The 24,217-nt window shown below is 46.1% G+C and overlaps 1 protein-coding gene across 1 annotated transcript in view; it reads left to right on the top strand.

The window, feature by feature from the left end:
• The window catches only part of Cfap221 (cilia and flagella associated protein 221), an 81,181-nt gene that overhangs the window by 5,636 nt on the left and 51,328 nt on the right, over window positions 1-24,217 (top strand). Inside the window, exons 3-6 of the mRNA XM_036202749.1 lie at window positions 636-736; window positions 5,132-5,218; window positions 5,364-5,462; window positions 8,171-8,271. Coding sequence (XP_036058642.1) covers window positions 636-736; window positions 5,132-5,218; window positions 5,364-5,462; window positions 8,171-8,271 — 388 coding nt within the window. The remainder of the gene's footprint in view (window positions 1-635; window positions 737-5,131; window positions 5,219-5,363; window positions 5,463-8,170; window positions 8,272-24,217) is intronic.

Here is a 24,217-nt window from a genome sequence, read left to right as displayed (position 1 = left end):
TGCTTGTGATCCCAGCACTAGGGAGGCAGAGTCAGGCAGCTCACTGGCCTGCTGAAGACTGACACCGGAAATTGTCCTTTGACCCCCACAAGGACACACAGAAAGACACGCGTGACATACATGGAGAGTAAGTAACTCTAATAGGTCATAAGCATGTCTGAACAAAATTGAAAAGGAGAGGATGGTGACAAGGCCAATCCTTCAAGGGCACTGGCTGTTCTTGCAGACCTGAGTTCGGTTCCCACCACTCATATCAGGCAGCTCACAGCTGTCTGGAACTCCAGCTCTAAGAGAGCTGACATCCTCTTCTGGCCTCTACAGGCGCGCGCGCGCACGCGCACACACACACACACACACACACACACACACACACACATGGGGGGGAAGACACACGGGGCGGGGGGGGGAGACACGCACACACACAAATAAAATAAAAATAAATCTTTTTTTAAATAGAAAAGGAGACTCAGTCCGGTTTATTTGGGACTCATCATCCATCTTACTAACAGCTGTATCCACTGTCTACACATTGCATGTGCCTGAAGTGCTCTAAACTAAAGACAGCCCCCGCCAATAAGACCTTCTTGAGTGCAGTATTCTCCATAACTCACAACAGACCTGTCTTTCTGTTACAGAGGTTTATGCCAAGCTTCTGAACAACAAGGCCATCCAGGCCAGACCAGGCATAGTCCATTTTGGAGGCTATGAGATAGAGAAACAACATGAACAGATTCTGGTAGGTACTTCTTAAGGGCAGGGGTTCAGGGGAGCATCTGTGGTACTAATCCAGATGCAGAGCAGGGGCAGGGGGATGGTTCAACTGGAGAGGGGCTCGCTGCACAAGCACGAGGACCTGAGTTTGTCCCAGCACCTTGTCAAAAAGCTGGGTTCGGTGGCGTGGGTTGTACGTCCATTTGCCAGGAAGGTGGAGACAGGTGGATAGTGGGGCTTCCTGGCCAATCAAACTAGGTGAATTGAGCTCCAAGTGAAAGTGACAGTTCTTGTTTCAAAAAATGATGGCGGTGGGCAGTGAAATGACTCTGTGGGTAAAGGCACTTACCAACAAGCTTGACAACCTGAGTTCAAGCCATGGGGCCTCCATGGTAGAGGGAGAAAACTAACTCCTACAACATGTCCTCTGACCTCTATAAGCAGCCATGACACACGCCACCCCCATAAGTAAATAAATGCGATAAAAATTATTTTAAAGATACGGCCAACAAGATAGCTCAGTTGGTTAAAGCGCTTGCCGCCACCTCAGACAGCCTGAGTTTGATCCCCAGGATCCCCTTGGCAGAGTGAGGGAAGTTGTCTGAACTCCATACATGTTCCATGGCACATGCTCACCCTCCAAATAAATAATTTAAAAAAAAATTAACTAGAAAATGATTAAGAAAGACACCCAAGGTTGACCTCCAGCCTCCATACACACATGCACACATGTGTACAAGTGCTTGGACACACACAATACACACACAGAGAGAGACAGATAGACAGAGGAGAGAGAGAGAGAGAGAGAGAGAGAGAGAGAGAGAGAGAGAGAGAGAGATTGCTTACTCAGAAAGGCCGTTCCTTGAAGAGAAGTTAGAAAGGGGCATCAGTGTCCTGTATCAACTAACTCTGCTCTGTCAAGGGTCTCCTCTCAGCTCTCTTTCCAAAGCTGTGTCCCTCCTGTTCTGCTGAGACCAGGGTCTGGGCTTCACAGCAGCCCTGTGGATGGGTTGTCTAGACAAACTCCCAATTCCACAAGTTTAATCCACTTGTTCAGTGCAGGGGATACTGAGTGACAGGGTTGGGACTGTCTTCCTCCAGACCAGTGTGGTTACAATGCCAGGGAAGACAATGTCCCAGGCAAGACTACCTTTGACCTGCTCTGGTCAAGTGCCAAGCCTGCCCAGAGAAGATGTGTCTAGGTCTGGGAGGAGGCGGTGGTCACTTCAGTGTACACATTCTCTCTGCCAGAATGGCTGATTTAGGCATGGTGCCTCTTTGCTGTTCTTTTTCACCCCGTGGGGTGGGATTCAGATATTAACATGAACGGCATGAGGGGATGATTTAGCAGTTAAGTGTGCCTACTGCTCTTGCAGAGGCCCTGACTTTGGTTCCCAGCACCCATGTTGGGCAGTTCACAACTACGTGTAACTCTAGCTCCATGGGATCAGACACATCCTCCTAGTCTTCACAGGCACCAAAATGCGTGTGCATAAACCCAAAGGCATACGTGTACAGATAATTAAAGATAAAATCTTTGAGATCTGAAGTCTCAACTCCACTTCACCCCTTTGGAGGGCAGCCACATGCCTGCCTATTTTCACATGGCTACTTCCTCAGTGCCCGTCTCAATGCTTGACACACAGAAGACACTCAATTAACGTTGCAAAGGGAAGACGCTGAACTCACTCTCAGACAAGGTTGACTTGGCAGTTGACTCATACAATAAGGGCAGTGTGACATCTAAAGCATCACATTGATCCTATCAGACACGAAAACAAACAAGAAGTAGATAAAAGTACATGATTTCATCTTAATAGCATTCTGGGAGACACCGGGAAAGCCAGCTTCCTGTCCCCATCAGCAAAGCTAAACAGAAGCCCAAAGCATTTACCTTAAGATTCTTATCAAAAGCATTCATGACTGTTAGAAGCTGGGAATAAGTAAGTGTGTGGGATCAGCCACAGAAGAGACATCTATATGGACCTGTTTCCCCACCAGCAGAGCTCAGGGAACCTTAATGAGCAGGGAGCAGAAAGAATGTAAGAGCCAGGTGATGGGAAGATGCTATGAAATACGGCCTTCTGGACATGACTTGGCTTTGCACAAAACTTACTGCAGCCATGGCTGTCTGCACAAGACCTTCGCAAGATCGAGCCAGTCAAAATGCCAGCAAGGCCTCACCCCTAGCTGAGGAGCTATTGGCAATTGACAGCTACTAGTGAAGGGAGAGTTGGTTTTCTTCTGAGGTATGTTAACTGCAGGTTGCTTATGCCCCAGTAGATGACCTCACACTCATGCACATATGGGCGGCCCTAATTTCAAAATCATTCTTGCCAAACAAGGGGAGAATTCTTAACTGTTCTGTTTTACTAGGGTTTCCTCCCCTCATCCCAAACCCTGCAGCTCAAACCAAGAGATCCTGTGTTCTGAATGGTGGTGTTGATGGGGACGTGGCTTGGGCACACTCTGGAGCTCATCTTGAAATGGAAGCCGAGTCTCCAGCCTTGGCCACGTTCTGGGCAAGGCTACAGATGGTTCAGGCAGCAGCCAGCTCCTGATGGTTTGCTCTCCTGTTCAACTGGAGTCTCCTTTTCTTTCCCAGGAGAGTAAGGCCTACATCAACACCTTTGAGCCCCTCCGGATGATTCGCAGTGATTGTATCCCCTCAGAGTGAGGGAGACCTTTTCTGTAATGTGGGTAGTCTGATTGCTGAGATGGTCTTCATTCTTGCAGTGGATGTGACAAGGACTTCTAATTAGGTTTCAGCACAGGAAACTATGCGCATTGCCCACAAGTGGAATGAGTGAGTGCATGTTCATTAACACTGAGGTCATGTAGGCTTTGAAGCATTCTGTTTGCATGCATATTAATATCAGTGCTTCAGTCTACTTGGAAATTTTAAATGATCTTTGTTTTGTTTTGATTTTTCAAAACTCAAGACCCCTTACATTCTTTTTTCTCCTTTAGGGAACAGATTTTTTTGTCTCAGAAATTATATTTATTAATCAATAAGCCATCACTTTTTCTAGGAGATAGCCAGTGTGGTTGTGGGCCCAGACAAAACTCACTAACCTGTAATGAGCAGTGCCCTCTGGCTTTCTGTTCAGCCCCCTGTTACAGCTTTTAAGGACTCCACCCTTCCCAAGATGTTGACTCTCAAAATTAGGGCCAGGACTAGCAATGTCTTCTCCTCAGGATGAGGGATGCAGGACCTTAACATAGAGGCACCGTGCATCCTACCTGAGCATTAGTATGATTTATTTATTTATTATAGTCACTAGTTGGTCATGAGTGCAAGAGTTAGGCAAAAATCAACAAGATTATTTAGTTGTCTATTTTATTCACATATATGAGAATGATCTGTGTGAATGTATGCCACATATGTGTGGGAAGGCAGAAGAGGGCTTTGTATCCCCAGGGCTGCAGTTACAGGTTATCCCTTACATGTGTGTTGTATGTGTGTGAGGGGGTGTGTGCATGTGAGTGCCAGTGCCTGCGGAGTCCAGAAAAGGGTGTGAGATCTGCAGGAGCTGGAGGTAGAGGTGTTGTGAGGCTTCTGGTGTGGGCGCTGGGAACTGAACTCTGATCCTCAGAAGGTATTCTTAACTGCTGAGCCATCTCTCCAGTCCTAACAAATCATTTTGCGATAACCAACTGATAATCTAGAACTTTAAATTAAAAGCCATCATGTGTCTTTTTAAAGTTGTGTGCTACGGCCAGGCAGTGGTGGCACACGCCTTTAATCCCAGCACTCGGGAGACAGAGCCAAGTGGATCTCTGTGAGATCGAGGCCAGCCTTGGGTGTCCAAGACAGACACCAAAACTACAAAGAGAAACCCTGTCTCAAAAAACAAAAAACAAAACAAAACAAAAAGTTGTGTGCTATTGATCATATTAAACATTATATTACATGTAAAAATATGTACATTAATGCACATTTATAACATACATGTTCTAAGAAGATAGGAAAAGCCATTTTTTTTCTAATTTTTCTTCCGTGTGTGTGTGTGTGTGTGTGTGTGTGTGTGTGTGTGTGTGTATGTGATTATACGTACCCATGTGTACACACAAAGGAAGCCAGAAGAGGGCATGAGTGTCTTCCTTTTTGAGACAGAGCCTGGAGCTAATCTGTTCTTCCTGGCTTGCTGGTCAAGGAGCCCTAGGGTTTCTGCATCTCCTCCCCAGCACGGGGGTCCCCAGACTTTTACATGTGTGCTGGGATCTGAACTCAGTTCCTCATGCTTGCCAAGCAAGCAGTTCACTGGCTGAGCCATCTCCCATCCTGTATTTCATGTCTTCTAAAAAGTTGAAAATAACATGTGTCCTAGAACCCTCTTTATAATAAAGATGAGGTGTAAGCAGTGAAGAGATAAATCTGTAAATAAGTCAAATTCTAACCCATCTTCATCTCCCCTAGTACATTGCCAATATTTCAGATGAAGACACACACCTTCATATCTTACCACCGCAGACCAAATACTTCAGGATCGCCTACGAGAAGAAGGTACTGGCCCTGGGTCACTTTCCCTGCTGAGACAGATGTGGGCCTGCTGGGTCAGGAGAGTCTGCATCCTCCATCCCACCCCACCCCCAGTGCTGCTGTCTGTCAGGTCTGGGGCCTGTCCCAACACAGCCTACCTGCCTTCCAGGAGCATCGCCTCATCCCAGGCTTGTCTCTCATGGTCACCGTTACATTTTCTCCAGATGAGTGGCGTTATTATTATGACTGCATCCGTATTCACTGTAAGGTGAGTTTCTGGAAGAAGCTGTCTCTTGGGCTGGGGATGTGTGTGGCAGGTGGTGGTGGTGGGGAGACACTTCATATCTGAAGGAAGAGGAAAAAGAGCTAGAAGGACCTTGGTTTTTTCAGTTTTGTAGGAGATAGGTGGTCCTCAGCTGTATCTTCCTCCTAACTAGAAAGAGATTTGGACATGGTGATCCCAACAGGCTCCCAAAACATCCTGCTGGTCTCCCCTGGGGCCTGACACTTAACACATAGTATCCCGAAAGGAAGAAGACAGAGCCAGGATGACCCCTTAGCACTCTCTGAGTGGCAGATGAGGCTGTAGGCTCAGGGCTGTGCCTGCATCCCAGCTGGGAAGACCTTAAGGCACAGAGAACCTGGGAAGACTCCCGAACACCGCACTGCAAACCTCCATTGATCTGGGGTGCTGGGGTCCTGGGAAAGCTTCATCAAGTGGCTTTTATGTGCTCCTTTAAGTGCCGAGCTAGAAAATAAATAGTGCCCATTCTGTAGTTATAAACACTGGGGACTGGCCCGAGACTCCAGCAGCAATGTCCATAGACGGTGAGGCCTTGGAGAAGTGACCTGAGGTACCCGCACTGGATGAGTCCTCAGGAGTCTATCACAGATCTCTTCATCGACCCTTCGGCCTCCTCCTGAGTCTGCAACTCTCCTCCACTCTCCTCTCTTTTTTGTCACAGGCCTAGTCTTGGAAGTTCAGAAGCCACAAAGTCAGCTGCACTCAGAGGAAGGTTACAAATTACCAGCAAATGAGTTTCTTTTTGCTTTCAAATAATATTATTACTTACAATTTATATAGTAAGGTCCGACTTAAAGGTAGTTTCCCTTTGATTTTCATTTTTAAAAGGTCTATGCCCATAGTTTCAGCACTGAAGAGGCGGGGGCAGATGGGTCTCGAGTTCAAGGCTCTCCTGGGTTCTATAGCCAAACCTTGTATAAGAAGTAAAGTCAAGGCTAGGGAGACAGTTCTATGGGTAAAGCACCTGTTTTGCAATCCTGGGGACCTGAGTTCAAATCCCCGGAACCCAGGTAGAAACCTGGGCATGAATGTGCACACCTGTACCACCAGCACTGTGCCGGGACAGAGACAGGAGGATTGCCCAGACTACTTAGTTCTAGGTTCATGGAGAGACCTTGTCTCAAGGGAGTAAGACAAAGAATGCCAAAGCAGGGCACCTGACACCTTCCTCTGGCCTCCTCATGATTCACAGGCATGCATGCTAGCACACATGTATGCAAACACTACACACATATACAATAAAAGTAAAAAAAAAAAAACCAAGCAAATGCATAAAAACTGAATATTCTAATGAATACAATCCAAAGATACACTAGTTTGATACATGCCAAGGCGTAATAGAGAAAAAAAGAAGACATCATCACTGCCAAGGAGCAACACAATAAAGTGAAGTCTGCATTTTCCATAATTAAAGCATTATGTTCCTATAAGAACAGAATTATTTCATATGTACAATTAAAAGAACTCCACAGTTAATAGTGTGCAACGGTCTTGAATCTGAGCCCAAGTGTTTCAGACAGTCTCGACCATCATCGTTGGGAGTCACAGCATGCATGATTCAGAACCAGGGCTACAGTGACATTGAGCGATGAACCACGGCGGGTGTTACTAGAAACATCCCAGATTCACCACGCATTTGATTTTTAAATTCATTTTGGGCCTTTGTGCATTTAGAAACTATTACCAAATACTTTATAGCCCCACATTCAGTTATGTGACCTCATACAGAGTCAAGAACCCAAGGTGTAGAGTCCCAGGGGCACATTTCAAATGGCAAATAAAGATATTCCATATTGACGCAGTACTTTTTACATTTTAGAGCCGTAACCTGCTTTGATTTTTAAAGATATCCTCAAGAGAAAGAATGATTATATTCGCTTTGTTGAGGATGAAACAAACCCGGAGAATCAAAGGCCATGTTCAAGGTCACCAAACTAGAATGAACTAGAATTGGTCTTTGTGCTCTTCCTGCTGATGGCTTCCCATGCTGCCCTGCGCTTCTCTTGGTCCCCTAAATAATGTCTTCCCTTATAACTTCTCCAAGTGGAAGCAGATAGGGCAGCATCTCTGTATTCACACGGGGGGATTAGTACCTTTAGCTTTCACGGGTAATATCGAGCATTGGTCTCGTAAGATAGCCTTAAACATCTTTTGTGCTTTGTCTATGGTTTACAAATGCAGTTTTTGAGGCTTGAGAGATGGCTCAGTCAGTAAAGTACTTGCCTTGCAAGCATGAGGACCTGAGTTTGACCCCTGGAACACACTTTTAGAAATGCTGATACGCCATGGTGATATGGACTTGCCATCTCATTGCTGAGGTCGGGTAGAGACAAGAGGACCCTTGGGGCTCTCTTGCTAGCCATTCCAGAGTATTTGGTTAAGTTCCCGGCCAGTGAGAGACCTGTCTACATAACACAAAGGAGGATGGCATCTAAACAGTGATACCCAAAGTTCTGGCTTCCACACACATGCACACACCGTGCAAATGCACCTACACACACACACACACACACATTTACACACAGACACTCACAAAAGAAACCCAGTATTTCTAATGTTTTATGTAAAGCACTGAGATTTCCTAAGGAAATTCTTTAATGGTTAAAAAAAAGTTATCTTTCAAAATGATAGTTTTCCAAACGCTAAATTTAACTTCCTTTCCCCAATCTCAGGGAGATGACACCTTGCTTGTCCCCATTCATGCCTACCCTGTCTTGAATAACCTGGACTTCCCCACGTTTATAAATCTACCAGATGTCCTCCTTGGAGAGAGGTAAGTTCCTAGAGTGAACCAGTAAGACATCACAGGAGGTGAAAGGTTAAGAAACTGAGGGCTGGAGGATGGCTCAGCAGTTGAGAACACTTGTTGCTCTTGCAGAAGATCAGAGCTCAGTTCCCAGCACCCATGCCCAGTGGCTCACAACCACCTTCATTCCAGCTCCAGGGGATCTGACACCCTCTTTTTACCTCCACAGGCACCCATGCACAAGCACACACAGATTTGTACACATACACATATATAATTTTTTAAAATTAAGAAACATATATGTGGGGGCTGGGGAGATGGTTCAGTAGGTAAGAGTGATTGCCACACAGTCATGAGGACCCAAGTGTATATATTTAAAAAAAAAAAAAAAAAAAAAAAAGCTGGGTGTGGTGTGGTAGTTTGAATGTAGTTGGCCCCCATAATCTCATAGGAAGTGGCACCTTAGGAGATATGGCTTTCTTGGAGTGGGTATGACCTTGTTGGAGGAAGTGTGTCACTGTGGGGGTGGGCTTTGAGGTTTCCTATGCTCAGGATATGGCCCAGTGTGTTAGTTGACTTCCTGTTGCCTGCAAGATGTAGAACTCTCAGCTCCAGCACCATGTCTGCCTGCACACTGCCATGCTCGCTGCCATGATGATGGACTGAAGCTCTAAACTGTAAGCCAGCCATCCCAACTGAATGTTTTTCTTGTAAGAGTTGTCGTGGTCATGGTGTCTCTTCACAGCAATAGAAACCCTAACCAATACTGTGATCACATGCACCTGTAACCCACATACTAGAGTTGGTGGAGATAAGGAGAATCACAGGGTCTTCATGGGTAGCCAGCCCAGCAGAAAAATAACAAGCTTGAGTGTGCTGATGAGTTTTTTTTTGGTCAACTTGATACATACATACAAGTTAGAGCCATCTGGGAAGTGGGACCAGCAGTTGAGGAAATGCCTCCATCAGATTGGCTTGTAAGCAATCCTGTGGGGCATTTTCTGGGCTAATGATTGATGTGGGAGGGCACAGCCTGCTGTGGGTGGTGTCACCATCGGCAGATGGTCCTGGATTCTCTAAGAAAGCAAGCTGAGGAAGCCATGGAGAGCAAGCCAGGAATCAGCATTCTTCTGTGGCCTCTGCTTCAGTTCCTGCCTCCAGGTTCCTTCCTTCCTCGGCTTCCCTTTGTAATATACTGTAAGATGTTAGATGAAATCAGTCCTTTCCTCCTCAAGCTGCTTTTGGTCATGGTATTTATCACAACAGTCAGAAAGCAAACCAGGACATTCAAGGCCCAGTGAGAGATCCCATCTGAGGGAATAAGGTGGCAAGTGATAGGAGAAGACACCTGGCATGCGTCTCTGTCTTCCACACAGAAGTATGTGGGGTGCACACCTGTACACACACATACACACATCACAACACACACACACACACACACACACACACACACACACACACACACACACACACACACAAATACCTTCACAAGAGAAATTGTAGGCTTGTGGTTTTTCTGATGGAAGTTAATCCTTGTACCTCATTTAGACAGGATTTACAGCAACATAAGACAAAACAACACAGTTCAAACAGTTCACACAAACCCTTCAAAACACTGTTAAGGAAGAAAGGGGATGGATTGGATCATTTGAACTCCCCAGGTATGGCTGGATCCAGAATCAGTAGGAACACCCTGGCTCTCGCCATGCCCTGTTTCTGCTATCTGAGCTGTCCTTTTCACAGCAGGCCCATGCTAGTGGCCCATGCTAGCCTGGAATAGAGGTGATGGGGCAGGGGGGACCAGAAGAATTAGGCCAAAACTCATGACTCTGTCTATTGGATCAGCTTGGGTCACATGACTTTCTATCACCCAGTCTTCCTTTAGAAGAAGGGAAAGCGAGTGAGACCAGATCTCAAAGTTTGCTCTTCCTGCTGAGGAAATGGCTAATTATTCCAGTTGTGGTTCAGTTTGTATCTCATCTCTGTGTCTGTGTGTCTGTGTGTGTCTGTGTGTATCTATGAGTCTGTGTGTGTCTGTGGCAAGTGTCAGAAGATAATCTCAGATGTTGTTCTTCAGGGGCCACTCACTTTTTGTTTATGTCTATTTATTCTTTTGAGACAGGGCCTTTCATTGGCCTGGAATTTGCCAAATAGTCTAGACTACCTGGCCAATGATCCCCAAGGATCTGCCTGTCTGCACCTCCACAGCACTGGGATTACAAATGCATATACCACTATGCCTGGCTTTCTATTACATGGGTTCTGGGGATCAAACTTAGGTTCTCATACTTCCAAGGCAAGCACTTTACCAACTGACCGTATCTCATTTTTCCAGAAAATACTAAATGCTTACGAGCTGGCATAGTGCCATCTGCCCTAGAGATGTCAAGGAGATGGTATTTGGCTGCTCGATATACATAGAGTGTGGCCATATTGGTTGTTCAAAGCTTAAAATACTCAGCTCAGGTTACATAGAGAGCTGGTCTCTAAAAGAAAAGTATTGAAATCTTTTTTCAGCCAGAGAGATGACTCAGTGGGTAAATGTATTTACTTCCAAGCCAGACAACCTGAGTTCAATTCCTGGAACCCATATAGTCAAAGAAGAGAGCCCACTTCTACGAGTTATCAGCACACACATGTGACACTCCCAATGAATAATAAAGTTAAAAAAATTGTTTTGGGTTTTTCAAGACAGGGTTTCTCTGTGTAGTGCTGGCTGTCCTGGAACTCACTCTGTAGACTAGGCTGGCCTCAAACTCAGGCATCTGCCTGCCTCTGCCTCTCAATGCTGGGATTAAAGGCGTGTGCCATCAGCCAGCATAAAATAAAAATTTATTTTTTTATTTAAATATATCTTTCTATTCTGTTGGGAAACACCTACTGTCCTGAGAACTGCATCTCTCCACCCCAGCTGCCTGGCTCTCTCCTGGCCACCTCCCCTCTTTCATTGTGATAAAATACCTGATTAAAAACGGCTTAAAGGGTAAAAGGGTTCATCTGAATTACCGTTGAGAGGGATAGAGTCCATCTTGGTGGGGAAGACATAACACCAGACAGGAAGGGATGGCCATAGGAGCAGGAAGCTGGCTGATCACACTGTCATCTGTACACAGGAAATAGAGAGAGAACTGAAGGAGGAGGAGGTATAAACACCCAAAGCATACCCTGATCCGACTTATAGCCTCCAGCGAAGTCCGACCTCCTAAAGGCTCTGCAGTCTTCCCAGAGCTCACCATCAGCAAATGTCCCTACACCTGCACCACTAGGGGATGGCTCACATCCAAACCACAGTACCCACTGAGCCATCTCCCAGCACGTGGCTTGTATATTCTTGGCCCCATGCCTTCCCAGGCCCCATTTTCCCCAACCCATTCCTACTGAACTCCATGCTGGTACTTTCTCCTTCTCCCTCTCAACCCTTTCTGTCCTCACCATCTCCTTCTCAGACTAAGTGCTCCCTATGAAGACCCCAAGCATCTAAAATGGGAACTTGCTGCACTTGCAAAATAAATAGCTGCTTCCTGTAGGTGGGCAATGCCAGGCATTTTATCAGAATCAGTGCGCCAGGGAACAAGAACTCCCTGATTCGAGAGTTCTTCTTTCTGTCTGTAAACCACCTCTCATTTGGGTCATAAGCAAGGCTTATGGGTTGAGGGGAAAAATAGTCTAAGTGTTGCAAACAGAATGCCTTATACTGCGGTCATCAGTCACCGACCCTTGAAACAAATGTCCACCCTCCCGGGGGCCTCCCCCAAGCTATTTTCCACATAATGCATCTCATTTGTATTCAGAATGAAAAATTCAGCTAAACAATTTACTTAATTGAGTTACTGTTTATAATGGTATAATATATTTTTTTTAAATCTCTTAAAAGATAAACACACTATTTTTCTCCTCCAGACATCCTGGCAGCAGGCAGTACCTTCCCAAGACTTTCTGCCTTTTACAGTCTCTTTAGCAACATTTAAGCACTCAGACCCTTCTTCACTTCATTTGACCCAAGCCATGCGCTGCGAGAATGATCTATTTGAACAGGCATTTTCCAAAAGTGTTCCATATGAATCCTAGACCACCTTAGTGGTCCAATGTATCATTTGGATGGGTTCTTTATCTAGCATCCATTCAATTCATTCATTCATTTCCTGAATGCCTGATGTGTCAGGTACTGTCTCGGTCAATCGTTTCATTGCTATAATAAAATACCTGAGACTGGGTGAGTTATGAAGAAGAGTGTACTTCAGCTCTTCACTCTGGAGGCTGGGAAGAGCATGGTGCCAGCACCCCTCAGCTTCCAGGCGGAAGCTAAAGGAGGTAAAAGAGACAAGACTGGGGTGGGGTGGGGTTATCTGTGACATCAGTGCTGTGACTGTAAGGGAAGGGAGGGAATGTTGATTCTAGCTCCCAGTTGGAAGGCACAGTCTATCACAGCGGGGGAAGGTACATCGGTGGGAGAGTGAGGCAGCTGGTCTCATGTGACCACAGTCAGGAAACAGAAGGAGATGAACGCACACTGGTCTCAGCTTCCTTTCCTTTTTATTGAGTCCAGGACTGCAGCCCATGGGATGGTGCCGTCCACATTCAGGGCAGGTCTTCCCTCCCAGTTAACCCAGTCTAGAAACACAGACATGCTCAAAGGCTTGACTTCTACTTAGGATTCTAGAGCCTGCTAAGATGGCCGTCAGCATTGACCATCACTGTGCCCCTTACACATCTGTGTGCTCTGCTCCCCTGCAACCCCCCTGGGCATCATGCACAGAGACTGAAGTGGAAGAGCAAGTGTGAGGTGTCCCAAGCTAGGTTTTCACAGAACCAGTGTCCTCTTTTTGACGTGGATTATTAGCCTCAAAGTCAGGCCCTCGTGCTTGGAGGGCAAGCACTTTTACAACTGAGCCACCTTCCCGGCGCTGTGTGTTCTCTCAAAATGTCTCAGTAAGATAACGTGTCTTCTACCAAAGAAGGACCGCTGGATGTTATGAAATGGAATAGCAATGGAGAGACAGAAATCCACTACAGGACAGAGTTTCGGTTGCATTCTTTCTGTAACAAATACTCTGGTCCGAAGCACCTTAGAGGGGAAAAGAATTCTATTGGCTTGAGAGTCCAGGTCATGAACTTGAAGGCAGGGCTGTTTGCTGTTCCATGCAGCATTACCTCCAAATAAGGAACTCACCTCACAGACAGACAAGTACAGCAGGAACCCTGGGATGCTGGGTACCGGGATGGCTGGAAGGCTGGCTTATACTTATATGGTTCAGGACCACCTTCCTAGGGATGGTGCCACCTGCAGTGGGCTGGGCCTCCTGTGTCTATTAACAACCAACCCCACCCACCCAGATATGCCTGCAGGCTAACCTGATCCAGACAATTATTGCAGCGAGCCAGAGCCAACCAGGACACGTGGACCCAAAGGAGCCTGTTTCCCCCTTTTCACATAAAAGAATTTGGACAAAATTGTCAGAATTTGAGGACTTGTGTTGAAGTCACTCATGTGGCTTTCTCACTGTGGGGTACTTTTATACTGTGGGGTGCTTCCTTACTGTGGGGTACTTTATTACTGTGGGGTGCTTTCTTATTGTGGGGTACTTTTGTACTGTGGGGTACTTACATACTGTAGGGTACTTTTGTACTGTGGGGTACTTACATACTGTGGGGTGCTTTCTTACTGTGGGGTGCTTCCTTACTGTGGGGTACTTCTGAGGAGGAGCCACCGTGATCTGACCAAAGCTTCTATGAAATCTGGGCCGTATCTCCACCCATCTTCCTCCAGGTCCCAGAGTGGACTTGTCCACATTCATCATCTGCATTTTTGGGTGGCTGGATCTGACCGTTGTTAAGTTTTCCTTGCTGAGATAAAATGCCGTAAGGACACTTGCCAGCTAGCCATAAACAACTCTGGTGGCTTGAGATCTGCTAAAATGCACCCTGACAGTCCCTGTAAATAAGAAAGTTGCATTCCAGTGTCCATCCAACATCTCTAAATCAAACAGTGTCACTGGGTGCAAAGGACCTGCAGTCCTCCGTCCCTCCATAGGGTCACTTTGTAATTTGCAACTAGATAAATTCAACTGTGCTGGCTTGTTGAGTGTGGTAACCATGGGGCTGGGTAAGTGGCTCAGAGAGCAGGTGCTTGCTGCACAAGCTTGAGGACATGAGTTCGGATCCCAGCACCTACATAAAACCCAGATGTGCACCTGTGTCCCTGGCACTAGGCAAGTGAAAATGGGACGGTCCCTGGAGCATATTGGCCAGCCAGTTAGCCAAACCAGTGAGCTCCGGGTTCAGGAAGAGGCTCTTAGCAAAGAAGGTGGAGAGCAATAGAGGAAGACACCAAATGTAGACCTTGGGGCTCCATCCACATGTATGTACACACAAACACATGTTCACAAGAATACATACATACAGTTCCCAGACACACAATTTGATAATCACTTGACATCTCTGAGAGTATTGTAGTTACAATGGAACCTTAGTCTTCCTATATACCAAAATAAATAGCGTGCTTGCATTAGATACGGAGATTTTGTACCGTACCTTCTCCTGGTTCCGTGTTAACTCATCTCCCACTGTAGTTTTTGCACACTGTCTCTCTGGCTGGGTGTGATGACAATACCCCCTGGGATCCCAGCATCCAGTGCACAGAGGCAGGAAGATGTAAGTTTAGGGTCATCCTCAGCTGCATAGTGAATGTAAGGCCAGCCTCAGCTACATGAGACTGTCTCAAAAATAAAACAAGAGTCTTTCTGGTACCACACAGCTAGCTGAAACTGGAGACAGTCCACTGACCATGTTCTCCCTGCCTCACACAACTCAACCACTGATGACCACCCAGCTAGTGAGTTATAAATAACTTGGGATGGTTCATCTTGATCGTCAACCCGATAAGACTTAGAATCACTGTAGAAACAACTCTGAGCATGTCTGTGAGGGAATTTCTAGATGTGGACAGTTGAGGGAGGAAGACCCACCCGGAACATGGGCAGCACCATCCCATGGGCTGAGATCCTAGACTGAACACAAAGGAGACAGCAAGCTGAGCCCCAGCATCCATCTGTCTCGGCTTCCTGACTGTGGATGCCATGTGACCAGCCGCCTCCAGCTTCTGCCATCATGCCTTCACCACCATAATGGTCCATATCCTCAAAGCACGAGCCACAGTGACCCATTTCTTAAGTTGCTTTTGTCACAACAATGAGAAGTGACTAATACAGGTGTTAGGCCTGGTGGCTCATTTGTGGGTGGGAATGGCCAAAGTCAGAATGTGACGTTCAAGCCCATGGGCTGCATGGGAATGTGCATTCTCCAACCAGTGCTGACAGGAAGGATTGATGGCAGAGTCGACAGCTAAGCTCTGCTTGCTCTTTGCAGACTCAGAGCCCCTGTGGGAGGCTCTGAGAACCACTGCAGCAGGTCACAGCAAACACATTGGAAGAAGGCTAGAAATCCATCTTCATGAAGAGCTTCAAAGAAGAGAACAATTACCCTTCCTCATAACAAGGACTCTGTTACATGTCTCAGACTCAAGGTAGAGTTAAAGACGTAGCAGTATTTTATTAATGTATCCCCATGTTGGCCAAGATAGCAGCACATTTATGAAACCGAAGAACACGAAGCAGTTTTTAATACACAATTCTGCAGGAAGAGACAACAGCATAGAGAGAAGGCAAAAATGGCCAGCATACTGCTCTGGTACAACACAGTGGTTTTCTCATACAGAAATGGACAATAACAGTTGTTTCTTACACCAATAAGGATGACTTGGGCTTGGGGAAATGTGTCTTCATTTCAGCTTCTACCTGGGTCTCTGGAACAGTAGTTACTTTACATCTCAAAGTCAATCTTTGGAAGAAAGAAACGACCATGGGCTGAAGAGATGGCTCCACTTGTAGATTGCTTGCCTCACAAGTATGAGGACCTGAGTTCAATCCTGAGAAGCCCATAAAAACGTTGGTCTTGGATGTGGTGGTCTGAATGGGAATGCCCCCATAGGCTCATGTTTGAACACCTGGTCCTAGATGGTGGAACTGTTTGGGAAGGATTAGGAGGTGTGGCCTTGTTGGAGGAGGTGTGTCACTGGGGTTGAGCTTTGAGGTTTTAAAAGACTGTTAACCATCCCCAGTGTGCCCTCCCTGCCTCCTGATGTACATCAAGATGTGAGTCTCACTTGTTTGAGCCCCCGGGCCTTTGTTCCACCACCATGAACTCTAGGCCTCTAAAACCACACACCCAATTAAGTACTTTCTTTTGTAAGTTGCTTTGATCATAGTGTTTTATCAGAAACTGAAAAGAAACAAATACAGTAGTGTGTTCTTGTATTCTCAGTACTGGGCAGGCAGAGACAGGAAGATCTCTGGGGCTCCCTGGACAACCAACCAGCCTACCCTACTGGTGAGCTCCAGGCCAATGAGAGACCCTGTCTCAAAAAACAGGGAGAGTGAGGAGAAATATCCAAGGTTGACCTCTAGCTTCTACACACGTGTGCACGTATACACACACACACACACACACACACACACACACACACACACTCTCCCTGTCAGTCAACAAGCACCTGTGTTCTTGTTCTCTGAACAATTCTCTCCTTTGTAGTTAGAATTTCTTTGATTTAAAGTACTTTCACTGTACACATATCTATCTAGTTGTTCTTGAACCAATCTCCTTTTCTGAATCTTAGCAGGAAAGAAAACCATTTCCACTCTAAACTCGGGATCCCTAAACCACTTCAGGATCTCTCTGAACAATAATGCACATGCCTAAGAGCTGCCCCTTCACTCAGCAGAAGTGGGCGCCAACTTCAGGTAGCCAACAGAGGAGACTTCCACCGGAAGACCTGAATTAACAATTTTTTTTTCTTACTCTAAAATTCTAGACGTAAGGATCCTGGAGAAAGCAAAGGAAAGCCCAGTTTTAAAACTGTAACAGGCTTTTCTCCCGTTGACTTTGTGTGAACTGTTCAGGTGATGGGTAAAGTGGCCTAAATTTATGGTAGACCCCAAGAGCAAATGAGTGTGTTCATGGGGAGCAGCTAAAGGTAGAATATTTTTCAAGCTAGGGTCATCCAATTTATAATTCACGCGTTCAGTATTCATGCTTAAACAGCCAGGCTAGCGTCGCACACTAAGTCCTGACGATCTTTACTGTTAGAGAAAGTCTTCACAAGGAGAGGTGGCTCAGTCAGTCAGTACTTGCTGGGAAACATGAGGACCTGGGTTCAGATCCCTAGAGCCCTTGTCAAAAAGCTGGGTGTGGTACTGGTACATGCTTATGATCCCAGCACTGGGAAAGTGGAGATAGGGAGATCCCTGGGGCTTGTACACACACACACACACACACACACACACACACACACACACACGGGGAGGAAGGAGGGCACTGACACAAAGTATTCATGGATAAATTGCTAGGTCTAACACTGAAGAACATGTCATAAAGAATGGCAGTGTCTCCCCAAAGCACAGTCCTTCATGGAGCGAAGGGAACTCTGGATGGTCTCCAGTGCTTGAGCAGTGCCCTGACCTTCAGGGTGTGTCTGGACGCTCCCCTTCCTCATCTGGTTCACATGACTGCTATCTCCTACACTGACGTTACCCAGCAGCCAGTTGGTCAGAATGGCTGCTGCATCCCAGATCTATAGTGCTACACACATGACATGTGATACATGTGCACAGGCCCAGATGAATGCACATGCAGGCACACAAAGACACATGGGCATGTATTAAATGTGCTTTTTACAACATGAAAATTAAGTGCCTGTCGAATAGTGAGGATGAAGGAGTAGCTGCCAGCTCCTAGATCTAGGATTAAAATTCCTTTCTTTCCTTCTTCGTCACACTGTAGCCCAGGCTAGCTCCAAACTCCCTATATGACACTGAGATCGCAGACGTGTGCCACCATGCCTGGTTTGTGTGGTACTAGGGCTTCCTGAGTGCAAGGCAAGAACCCTGTCAAGTGAGCTACATCCCAGCCACAGCTGTAACTTCATGCACAGCTGTCTTCTTTTAGACGTGGCCCCAGTTCTTACACATAGCCTCAAAACCAGAAGTATTTGAATTTCACTTGTTTTTAATTTATACTGTGTTCTGCCTACGTTCATGCTTGCAGGCCAGAAGAGGGCACCAGATCTCATTACAGATGGTTGTGAGCCACCATGTGGTTGCTGGGAATTGAACTCAGGACCTCTGGAAGAGCAGTCAGTGCTCTTAACCTCTGAGCCATCTCTCCAGCCCCGAGTTTCACTTGTTTGACTTTACAGGGAATCAGTTTCCTTTCCCTAAGGGAAGAGCACAGCAATTGGTCGTCCAATACCAAATGGTCAGCCCCGGAAGCATACATACAAGTAACATTACACAGACTGAGCAGGTTATATTTATGTATTTAGGAACACACACACACCACAACAATTAAAGAAAAGAGGCCATGGATTTGACAGAGAGCTGGGGGTGGGGTCCCTAGAGGGTTTGGAGAAAGGACTGGCGGGAAATGATGTCATTATATTATAGTCTCAAAAGAGAAAGTCTATTTTTTTTTTTTTTTTTTAGGTTTTTCGAGACTGTGTAGCTTTGGAGCCTGTCCTGGAACTCACTCTGTAGCCCAGGCTGGCCTCGAACTCACAGAGATCCGCCTGCCTCTGCCTCCTGAGTGCTGGGATTAAAGGTGTGCGCCACTACCGCCTGGCCGAAAGTCTATTTTAAATAAATGAAAACATTTCTTATGCCAAGAGAGAATGAGCCTTTTCTTTTGATAGCTGCTGGTGGACGGGCCACCAGGACTGGCAGGCTGGCAGCAGGGTGCCCTGCTGGCTGCATCCGTCAAGTGTTCTTACAGGCCCTGGCTGGGAGGAACAGGTATGAATGCAGTCAGCCCAGCGGTTGCTTCTATCCCTAGTCCGAAGGAAGCCACTGTTCACAGCTTTTAGTCTTCACATCTTCTCCCAGGAAGGCTCGGTTTTTCTCCCCATAAAAAGCCGGTGCCTGCGGGAGGCCTTTCTTCTTCCTTCCAGCCAGCTGAGCCCCTCCCCCCCCCCCCCCCATTCCCTCCCCTCCCCTCCCCTCCTGCCTCCCATTCCCTTCCTTCCCCCCACCCTCCATCCCCTTCCCCCCACCTACCCTTCCTGGATTCCGCCACCAGCTCACCACCTTCTCTAGGCTCCAGACACAGACCCGGCTTCCTCCCAGGGAGCCGTCCCTGAGTTTCACTCCAAATCTCCTCTAGCCCGCGTTCCCTACACCCGTGGGAACTGTAAAGCGCTGTGTGCTATCGAATGCATTGTTTCTATTAAGAATTTTGTGTTGAATGAATTTAACATTTCGGTTTTTTGTGTGTATGTTTAGGTGTGTGTTTGTGTTCATATACGGGGAGGGGGGTGGGGGTCCGATATACATTGGCACTTGCATGTGGAGGCCAGAAGACAACCTTGGTGTCATTCTCTGTAGCTAGTTAAGACGGGTTCTGTCACTCGGACCTGGGGCTGCATGGTTCCACAAGGCTGGTTCGCCCCCAAGCCTCAGGCAGGAGTCTGCCTGTTTCTGCTTTTTCAGCATCGGGATTGAAAATGCAAAACCCACTACACCCAACTTTTTACATGGGTGCGGGGATCTGAACGCAGGCCCCTCTGCTTTCATAGAAAGTGTTTTACCGACTGAGCTAGCCCCCATCCCCCTTATTATGTCGTCTGTAAAGACATTTTATTCTGCAAGACTCTAGTCATATGAAGGACCTACAGTGGGTACATTCTTGGGGATGGATGTAGTTGTGGCTGCCAGTGGCTGGAGAGGGGAAAATGTGAGCATGGGCATAATGGGGACAGGGTTTAAACAAGAGAAAGAGTCCTGTGGGTGGCTGAAGGTGGCGTAGCAGTGTGGTGTATTTAATGCTGCAGAATGGCATGCTTACAATGTTTATATAGTATATGTTATCACAATTTTGTTTAAAGAGTAGGTTTGGGGGTTTGGTGCTGGGATTTGAACCTAGAACCTCACACATGCTAAGCAGGTACTCACTCCATCACTGAGCTGCAAACTCATACCTGAAGGTATTTATGAAATGTGAATAAGCTGTATAGTACCTCTACAGATGACAGATACCATGTCACCTCTGCCTTGTGTGTGTGTGTGTGTGTGTGTGTGTGTGTGTGTGTACATGCTCATGTGCGCTAAAAGTTGACATTGAAAGGTCATCTTCTCCTACTCTCTACCTTATTCTTTTAGACAGTGTCTCTCTGAATCTGAAACCTGCTGTGAGATCCCAGACAGGCCCTGGGATCCACCTGTCTGCACTCTCCCAAAGCTGGGATTCCAGGTACACTGGGCCACACCTGGCTTCTACTGATCCTGGGAATCAGAACTCAGGTCCTCATGCTTGTACAGCAAGACTTCACATACTGAGCCATCTTCCCACCCCCCAGCCCCTTCTTTTTCTAAATTCAATTCTGTTCCAGAAAAAGAGCATCTTCTATCAGGTCTGGAGTGGCAAGTTCACTGAATCCAGGCTGTTCCCCAGTGTCTTAAACTGCTGGTCATAATTGCACATGTGGGTTGTAATATCTTTGGCAACAGAAAAAGTCTTCCAAATGTATGTCAACCAAAAATTAATTCAAAATCCAATGTGTCGTGAATCTCGGGTGTTTTGAGCTGTGCTTGCCTGTGTTGCATGCAGATACCGTGTGTGTCACTGAAGCCGCTGAGCATGTGCATTTTGCATGCCATCACACAGCACCACCCTGCTCAGATAGGAGACTGTTGCATTCTATGAACGGCACGTACCAGGCTTTTCCGCTAATAGAAACGCAATGGACCCTACCATAGAGGAACTGTGTCCTGTGTTTATTGCTGCTTTATTCACTACAGCAAAGTCCTAGTCACCCACTTGTCCATCAGCAGATGAATGGATAGTGAAAATTTGTTATATATGTAGACATATATACATACATACATATATATGCACACATATATAGACTCAGCTCTAAAAATGAATTTTAAATTTTTCAGGAAAGTGGACAGATTCAGAGTGTATAATATTAAGCAAGGTCTCATAATCTCAGAAGTAAAAAATCTACATGTTCTCCTTCATATGTGGATTCTAGTCAATAATACATGTTCATATGTGAACAACTGTGCATGTGGCTAGAGTGTAACATGAAGAAAGGACAAGAAAGGCCAACAGAAGAGGGAGGAGAGGGCTGAATGCAGGTGACAGACATGTTATAAAGAGACATAAAGCCGATTGTTTTTCCTTTTTTTCCTTTTTTTCCCCTAGAGCTGAGGCCCAAACCCAGGGCCTTGCGCTTGCTAGGCAAGCTCTCTACCACTGAGCTAAATCCCCAACACCCCCCCCCCCCATTCTTTTTCTAGTTGTAACTCTGTTGTGGATTTTCAGGTTTGGGTGCTAATTCTAACTGTTTAAAAGTTCATTGAGTTGTGTAGACTCTGAGTCTGCTTAATTTCGGAGTGTGTGATATTTATATTTATCTGTAAGTTTTTCTGCAATAAAGTTTATTAAATTAAAAAACAATGATTTAATTCTAGAAAACCAAGACTTTACTATTAAATATTAACATTAACATTTTAACATTTTTCTCACATAAGTGTGAACTCAGTATCTTTGGATATGATGGCATTTCTCACAGTTCTGAGGACCAAGCTCATGATGTCAGTGTGAGCTGGTTCTAGTGAAGGTTGATTTGTGTGTTTCCACTTCAAAGAACATTAATCCTACATGTTCAAGTTCCAATGTGCATGATGGAGGTGGGATATGTAACTAGGTGTACATAAGGTCTTATGAGTGGGCCCCCAATTCTGGCAGTGTGTGTGTGTGTGTGCGCACACACACACACACACATTTTCATCTTGCCCATCTTTTTATGTGGGTTGTGAGGATCTAACTCAGGTTCTCACACTTGCAAGGCAAGTGCTTCGCCAGCTCCGTTTCCACAGGCCTTTCCCTAATGTTTTATGAAACACAATAACTAACAATTAAATTGTCATGGCTGCTGATTCCAGCCATCATGGAATAGCCCAATCTGTCATGCTTATTGTCCCTTGCCCTTCGTTCTCTGGCAAAGGAGCCAAATCCTATTATGGTGAAGTGTTCCGGACTCTCTCCAGACACTCGGGTTTTAAACAATTTGTTTGATTTTAAATCATCTCCAATAAGTTCACTTTAAAAAAAAAAAAATCAGGGTCTGGAGAGATGGCTCAGTGGTTAAGAGCACCGACTGCTCTTCCAGAGATCCTGAGTTCAATTCCCAGCAACCACATGGTGGCTCACAACCACTTGCAATTAGATCTGGCGCCCTCTTCTGGCCTGCAAGGTACATGCAGGCAGAATACTGTATATATAATCAATAAATAAAACGTTTAAAAAATTAAAAATATTTATTTAAAAAAAATCAGAGATGGGATGAGAGAAATTTGAATTTATTCTCTGTCTCTCTTTTCCTCTCTCCCTCTCCTTCCTTCCTTACGACAGGGTCTCATGTAGCCCAGGCTGACCTCAAGCTCACTATGTAGCTGAGGATGACCTTGATCCTCCTGAGTGCTCGGATTGCAGGCATGTACCACCGTGCTGGGTTTATGCAGTGCTGAGGCTGGAACCCAGGGCTTCATGCATGCTAGGCAGGCACTCTACCAACTGAGCCACATCCCCAACCCTCCCTCTCACATTTACTTTCTATAAGGTAAATCTGTGATCTTTTCTGATGGTGATGAAATTTATACATAATACAAAGGCTTAGTATTTAAAAGCTTTATGCTGGAATTTATTTAAAGACAGGAAGTGATTCTTTTAAAGTATTTAATGTACTTTTATACACAGTCCTAACAAGATTGATGATCAAATAATGAAGTAAGGGGGTAAAAGTGAAGGTTCCCTCCCAGAGCACTAACTTCCACCTGCTTTTCTGTTTTAATTACCTGATTCTTGTAAGTTAAAGAACTCTGACATAAGGTTCTGTTTGCTTCTGAGGAACAAGAATGCGGTATTATTCTTTACTGTAGATCGTTTCAATGTATCAATAGGGATTTAGCTTAGAGGTGTGTGTGTGTGTGTGTGTGTGTGTGTGTGTGTGTGTGTGTGTGTGTGTGTGTCTCACTCGTGCACGTGTGCGTGTGTGTGTGTGTGTGTGTGTGTGCGCGCGCGCGCACGCGCGCGCGTGTGCGTGTGTGGCGTGCGCGCACACAAGAGGCCAAAGGAGAATATCAGGCTTCCAACTCCAGCATTTTCTGCCTCGTTCCCCTGAGTCCCAGTCTCCCCCTGATCCTGGAGCTAGGCTGGCAGTTGGCAAGCCTCGGCATCCCCGGCCACTCTCCGCTCTCCCAGTGCTTACTAGAGTTGAGGTACACTGAAGTCTCATCCAATGCTTAGGCGTTTGAACGCAGGCCCTCAGACTTGCACAGAAAACACCCTTAGCTGCCTAAACTGTGTCTCCAATGCCGAGGACATTTATTTATTTGAGATGCTGTCTCAAGAAAGTTACCAGGCTGGCTTTGAACTTCTGATCCTCCTGCACCTGGGATGACAGATTTGTATCACCACTCTCAGCAAACACCAAACAATATTAGTCTTCTTTTTTCTGGTACCGGGCTCGAACCCAGGACCTCACATCTGAGAAGCGGCTCAGTTTCCTGTCCCACTGCTGTTACGAAAGGCCCCAACTAAGCAACATAAGGGGAAAGGGCTTACTTGGCTTCCAGTTCCAAGTGCTCGGCTTGCTTCCTCTGTGTTTGTTTGCTTGTTTTCTGCTAGTTGATGGCTCAGAATCCCACTCGCCCACCCTCAGCCTCTGCCCAGGGAACCTTCTGAGGCCTTCCTCCCTCAGCAAAATAACTCCACAAGGGGCATTGTGGTGCACGCCCTTAATCTCAGCACTCTGGAGGCAAAGGCAGGCAGATCTGTGAGTTCAAGGCTGATCTCTCAGGTGATTCGAGATTCTGTCACTTTGGCAATTAAAATTAGCTGTCACATAGAGAGTGGAGAGATG

Source organism: Onychomys torridus, chromosome 11 (genome assembly GCF_903995425.1).
Source record: "Onychomys torridus chromosome 11, mOncTor1.1, whole genome shotgun sequence".
Lineage (NCBI taxonomy): Eukaryota > Metazoa > Chordata > Mammalia > Rodentia > Cricetidae > Onychomys > Onychomys torridus.
This window is presented reverse-complemented; position numbering and strand designations above follow the sequence as displayed.